The sequence below is a fragment of the Epinephelus moara genome, chromosome 22 (genome assembly GCF_006386435.1).
Source record: "Epinephelus moara isolate mb chromosome 22, YSFRI_EMoa_1.0, whole genome shotgun sequence".
Lineage (NCBI taxonomy): Eukaryota > Metazoa > Chordata > Actinopteri > Perciformes > Serranidae > Epinephelus > Epinephelus moara.
The window spans coordinates 21,240,671-21,247,114 of record NC_065527.1 but is presented as its reverse complement, the minus strand read 5'-3'; the positions used below and the strand labels follow the sequence as shown (position 1 = coordinate 21,247,114).

At 39.8% G+C, this 6,444-nt stretch overlaps 1 protein-coding gene across 1 annotated transcript in view; it reads left to right on the top strand.

Annotated features, from left to right (window-relative positions):
- Window positions 1-4,385, top strand: part of cndp2 (carnosine dipeptidase 2) — a 12,140-nt gene extending 7,755 nt beyond the window's left edge. The window contains exons 6-12 of the mRNA XM_050033868.1: window positions 1,449-1,649; window positions 1,771-1,855; window positions 2,006-2,166; window positions 2,271-2,435; window positions 3,275-3,416; window positions 3,669-3,816; window positions 4,181-4,385. Coding sequence (XP_049889825.1) covers window positions 1,449-1,649; window positions 1,771-1,855; window positions 2,006-2,166; window positions 2,271-2,435; window positions 3,275-3,416; window positions 3,669-3,816; window positions 4,181-4,247 — 969 coding nt within the window. The 3' untranslated portion in view covers window positions 4,248-4,385. The remainder of the gene's footprint in view (window positions 1-1,448; window positions 1,650-1,770; window positions 1,856-2,005; window positions 2,167-2,270; window positions 2,436-3,274; window positions 3,417-3,668; window positions 3,817-4,180) is intronic.
- The last annotated feature ends 2,059 nt before the right edge of the window (window positions 4,386-6,444 follow it).

The window sequence follows — 6,444 nt, the reverse complement described above, 5'->3', positions numbered from 1 at the left end:
TTGATGCAGACACATTGTTCTCTGCCTGACAGGTAAGATCTGAACCACTGAATAGCCTCTGGAGAGAAATTAAAGTGAGATAATTTAGACAGGAGGACCTGGTGATCCACCGTGTCAAAGGCCTTTTTCAGGTCGAGAAACACTGCCATGGCACAGGGACTATCATCCAGAAGGTACCTCACTTTTTCAGTAAGCATACAGGTGGCTGTTTCGGTGGAGTGCAGGGCTCGGAAGCCAAACTGCATATGATGCAGGGGGGTATGTCCCTTATCCAGATGTTTGGTAATTCGGCTGACCATCCACTTCTCGGCCACCTTAGATATAATTGGGAGATGTATTTGTGGCGGCTCGCCATGATTAAAATATCTGTCCCCACGATTTGATTTTCTATTTTTGGAGCTGGATCATTCATTAGGAGCACTGTTGGAATATATATACAATTCGGTTATTGCTGCACAGACGGAGCAGCAGAACGCCAGGTGCAGTGAACATAAACCTAACCGTTTATTGCACTGGGTCTAAATGTTTGCCTCTGCAGCCACTGCCCCTCTCATCCAGGGACCAGAGTGCAAAGGGGGCTTATTGTGGACCACATATAGGTATGATGAGCAAGTCATGTAGTTGCTTCAGCCGTTACTGTACCTACTCACTTGAGTTTGGCGTTTTGGCTGTTGCCAGTTTGGATTTTTGTCGCCAGAAGTGACCATATTTGGACAAGAGTGTGGAGATGATTCCAATGTTTAAGGCTAGCTTGGTTAGCACAGTGTAATTACAGCTGTGGTTAACTGTGTTAATGCTAATGCTAATAATTTTTGCTAGTGAAAAACAGGCTAAAAACCATAAAACAAAATGCACTGACCAAAAAACTGAACATCTGACTGTTTAGGGGGTCTTTCAGTACAACCAAAAGCTGGCGTGGTAGCAACTTATCAATAATGATATGGACCTGTCACCTTAAGTTGCCCTACCCTTAATTATGCCCATTTTTAAGCCTTAATAGTGATAATATGGGATTTTGTTAAATTACCATAAAGTGTTGCTTTTGGTGTTGGAACAAGGAGTGATTTTCCAAAGTGACTCTGCATCATTCTGAGAGATGAATTATCTCTGTGTTAAAGTACAGAGCTGATTTGGTAATTATATGTCGATCACTTCAGAGAAGTCAGCAGGATAAAGTGGTCAAAGGTGTCTGGATGAGATCTGTCATCATGTCTTAACAAGCCATCATTTAATGATTAAACCAAGTCATGTCACCTGCGTGCTGTTTTGAATCACCCTTTACTTTCACCTGAAATAGTAATGAGTAAGTAAAAAAATGGCCCTGAGTTTCAATTTAAACTGGTCTTCCATCCTAGTGATCTTTATTGTTATACACAGTAAGGCCTGGTGATGATATTTATGGAAGTTGACAGTTGTTTCTATTTTTGTCCTTATCTCTCTTTGTGCAGGAGCTTCCCATCAACATTAAATTCTGCTTCGAGGGGATGGAGGAGTCTGGATCTGAGGGCCTGGATGAACTGGTGTTTTCTCGGAAAGACACCTTCCTAAAAGACGTGGACTATGTCTGCATCTCTGACAACTATTGGCTCGGCAAGACCAAACCCTGCATCACCTACGGTCTGAGAGGAATCTGCTACTTCTTTGTTGAGGTGAAGTCTGATTGTAGTGCTGTTTTAAAATTTTGGTTAAACTGCAACAAAAACAAACCATGTCTTTTATTTGTGAAATTGTATTTTGCTGAAGCACATTAAAAGATTTTTTCATCTGAAGGTGCATTGCGGGGACAAGGACCTTCACTCAGGGGTGTTTGGTGGCTCTGTTCATGAAGCCATGAGCGACCTGATTGCGCTAATGGGCAAGTGATGCTGATAATAATATAATCTACAAAACCTAATTTGAGTGCAGTTTTACTGGAAAACACTGGTAATAAAATGATGTTTCTTTGACCTGCACTTGACACAGTTTTAGGAGCACTGACATATTGTATTTGTCTCTCTCTAAACAGGCTCGCTCTTAGACAGGAAGGGGAAGATTTTGATTCCTGGGATGAACGATGATGTGGCCCCTCTGACAGAGGAGGAGAAAAAGCTGTATGAGAAAATTGATTTTGATATGGACGAATACTGCAAAGATGTTGGAGTTGGACAGCTGCTGCATGACACAAAGGCAAGCATTGATTTCTGTTGTTTTCACCACTCAAAGATAGAAACTCTGGGTAACTGCATGGTTATCATCATAATTTAAGACGTACTACTATAATCTTCCTGTAGGAGAAAATCCTGATGCACCGCTGGAGGTACCCATCTCTTTCTCTTCACGGTATTGAGGGAGCTTTCTCTGAAGCAGGATCCAAAACTGTTATCCCGCGCAAGGTCATTGGCAAGTTCTCCATCCGTCTTGTCCCCGACATGGACCCCAAAGTTGTGGAAAAGCAGGTAGGATGCTGAAATATGTTTACACTGTTTTTAATGCTGTCATGCGGTGGTACTCATGTGACTAGAACACAATAAAGCTTGGTGTGTGGAAAAGCCTCTGACAGTGGAATTTAGAACTTGATGACTTTTCCAACCACTCTCACCCTCAGTAGTAGTGTGTCACAAAGATGAGTCACTTGGTTGTTCTGTTTTTGGAAAGAATATTGATATATTTATTAACAAAAAAATTTCAAGTAAAACAGATTATTCAGTCCTTATGATTTAAAAAGAAGAAAAAAAAATGCAAAAAAAAAAGTGCTGTATCTCTTCTTCTTAACTGAAAATTGATGAATGATGCAGTTATCCTGCCATCGCCAAAACAAAATGGTCTCATTGGAGTTGCTTAAGATAGTGTTCATGTGAGTTTGCCAAGTGCTTACCAGGGCAGAAAACAGGAAATATGTAATTAAGATTAAGTTGTCCTCGCAAAATCTCCTTGGTGCTTTCACTCATTTTCTTTATATCATGCTGTATTGTAGACTTATAATTCTAGGCTGTTGTTTGAGCGCCCTCTATTGGTTTTATACTATACCTTATGTGTTGGGCGAATGCCTTTCATGGCTGGTATAATTTAGTCTGATTACTGTCTCTCAGACCCTGATGACAACCTAGAGTCGATATGCATTGGTGTGTTAGACTGCCTGTGCTCAAAGAATAAATGCATGAGATTATTTTCTCCATGACTGTATTAATTTGAAACTTCTGAGACCTTGTTTTTTGCACCTGTCAGACCAGCCATCAGAGCCAAGCAGCGCTTCCTTCTCACATTGTAACTCATATTTATCTTTCTCATCATTAAGGTTATTGATCATCTGCAGAAGAAGTTTGCTGAACGGGAAAGCCCCAATAAACTAAACGTGTACATGGGCCACGGAGCCAAGGCCTGGGTCTCTGACTTCAACCACCCGCACTACATGGCTGGTCGGAAGGCCATGAAGACAGGTACAGAGGCTGAGTGATGCAAGACAGACTGAAATGTATATGATTAAAGGATCACTCAAAACACATAGTACTATTTACCCCCATTGGGGTATAATTTTCATTTCCTCACATCATCTGATTGCTGTTAAAGAGAGAAGTAATGAATGAGGATGAAAATAGATTTTTCTGTTTGTTACACTACATCCTTAATGTTGTAGAGGGTTTTTTTTTTTACCTTCTTCACTTATATGGGCTGCACTCTCCATTTGCTAGTATTTGGTGTGGAGCCTGACCTGACCCGTGAGGGCGGAAGCATCCCCGTCACTTTGACCTTCCAGGAGGCCACAGGACGTAACGTCATGCTGCTTCCTGTTGGATCCTCTGACGACGGAGCTCACTCCCAGAACGAAAAGCTCAACAGGTATTTCAAAGTGTTACATTTTCATCTTCTTTTTTCCTTTTCTACATGAATCATGTTTGAGAAGAGGAACTGAAGAGTTCAAAAAGTTTCCTATAGGAGTTTAAAAGTTTGTTGCCAGAATGAGCGTCACGATGGACAGATTTGGATGTGATAATGAGGAAAAGAAATTACTGTTAAGGCCAGAGAAAAGATTCCTGTACCAATGGAAGTGCTTCTGCCTAAACGTTATAATTAAAATGAGACGCAACAACTTGAATTCTTTATGCATGATTTTAATGCTTGACCCCTCTATTGCAGCATGTGATAAAGAGAACTATTCACCGATTAAACAAGCTGATCACTGTTTTATCTTTCCCATTTTCAGAACCAACTACATTCAAGGGATCAAGATGCTTGGTGCATACTTCCATGAGGTTTCCCTGCTGGGATGAAGTGACATCTCATCTCAAATGTAAAATACGTACATCCTCAATACATGAGCCATAGCCTTTGTGGTATTATTTACCCTCACAGTAAGCAGTTTTATACACACCTCACGCTGATAATAAAAGTATTTTTCTTTGTTACTATTTGTTGTCCTGTTTCATTATTTATATACTTAACCTGCAACCTGTCACTAGAGAATGTTTTGTGTTTATTTTTATTTTTATTTTCTGTTACTCTGTTTATTATATGTAGTGAGGAGTAATTAAGCAGGTATTAAATGTGTTCAAGGCCTCAGTGAAGATAGGCCGTCAGAAAGATTTGTGATCATAGTCCTTAATGCTAATATCAATATGGGTGTCCATCTCACATAAAAACACCAGTGCAACCAGTCCCATGCTAAACAACCCCAGTTACTCTGTACAGCAGCCAGCTCCACAGATTATTCTGCACGGACCGCTAACTGAAAAATGAATATATTATAACTTAACAAAACAGAATAGCATCTTACTATATAATGATGAAAACTCTGTCTGTGGGTGTGTGTGTTCCATGTTTTTCTCCTCACTGACTTGGTCAATCCATGTGAAATTTGACACAGTGGTAGAGGGTCATGGGAGGATGCGAATGAAGCAATATTACATCAAGTGGCCAAAGGGGGGCGCTATAGCAACCGATTGAAATTGCAAACTTTGAATGGGCATATCTCATGCACCGTATGTCGTAGAGACATGAAACTTTGCACAGAGACGCCTCTCCTCGTGAGGAACAAATTTGCCTCAAAAACCCATAACTTCCGGTTATATATTGTCCACCATTTTGAATTTTTTGAAAAACACTTCAAATCGATCTCTTCCTAGGAAGTTTGGCCGATCTGCATGAAACTCTGTGAACATAATCTAGGGACCAATATCTAAAGTTCCCTCTTGGCAAAAGTTGGAAAACTTACTAAAACTGAGCTTCTATAAGGCAATGAATATTGCGGAGGGCGTGGCTCATCACATAAAGGTGTATAACATCTCAAGGGTTTCACCGATCACCACGCAACTTTGTAGGCATATGACCACACATAATCTGAGGGGACCCCTCCATTATTGACCCCATCAAACAAAATGGGGGCGCTAGAGAGCTAATTTCTTATCTAGGCCTAACCGCCATATCGATTTTTACTAAACTTGGTAGATATGCGAACAGGATGCCTCAAGGTGACTGGAGAAATGTAACTCTAATTGGCAACTGGGTGGCGCTATAACAACAGAAAAATACTTAAAAATGGCTAAAATGCAACCAATCGCTGTGGCTCCCCCTGTGGCTGAATGTTTGTTGTTGTTTTTTCTAATTGTTGGTATGACTAAGTCATGGTATGACATGCTGTACATAATCACAGAAACTGTCAGTGTGTCATTCTGTCAGTCAGTCATTCTGTCTGTCCCACGTTTTTCTACTCACTGACGTGGTCAATCTATGTGAAACTGCACATAGGCATTGAGGATTGGCATAGGTAGAAGGTGACAAAGCTATCAATGGGTATGGACTAGTTCTTATTTAATAATTGGCATACAAGCAGAATTCTGGTGACATTTTAATAAAAATCAATGCCACCAATTGAATTAAATAAATATTATGGGAAAGCATGCCATATACTGTTGGGATTCTTTAGGAATTCAATGAGCCATTTCACTTTAAATGTATTATTTAATAAACTAAAGTCCAAGACCTCAAGACCACCTTGTTCCTGACTACCTTTCATTGTTTCTTTTTTGAGATAATGTTTTTTTTCCCTCCAAATATAGTCATACAGTATCTTATCCAGTTGTTTCATAACATTTGTTGGGACATGAAGTGATAATGATATATAGACAGCTCTAGATATGCCTTCTGTTTTTGATAACAAAACCCTTCCAAATAAAGATATATGTCTCATCGACCATGAGTTCAATTTTGATTTTGTTTTTTCAATAATGGGATCAAAATTGGCTTTACTTTGCTGCTTCACATCCTTACAGATAACAACCCCTAGGTAGGTTACCTTTTCTCATGACTTCCTGTACGGACTGAAGGCTGCTGGAAACTGCCGGGTAAGTATTGCTTATTAACTGTAGTATTGTTGAATCTGTTATAATGTTAGTCAGCAAAACACTGATTAATGGAAATCAATATTTTAATTGTGTCAGTGTCATCATATCTCTGTAGTTCATGTAAAGA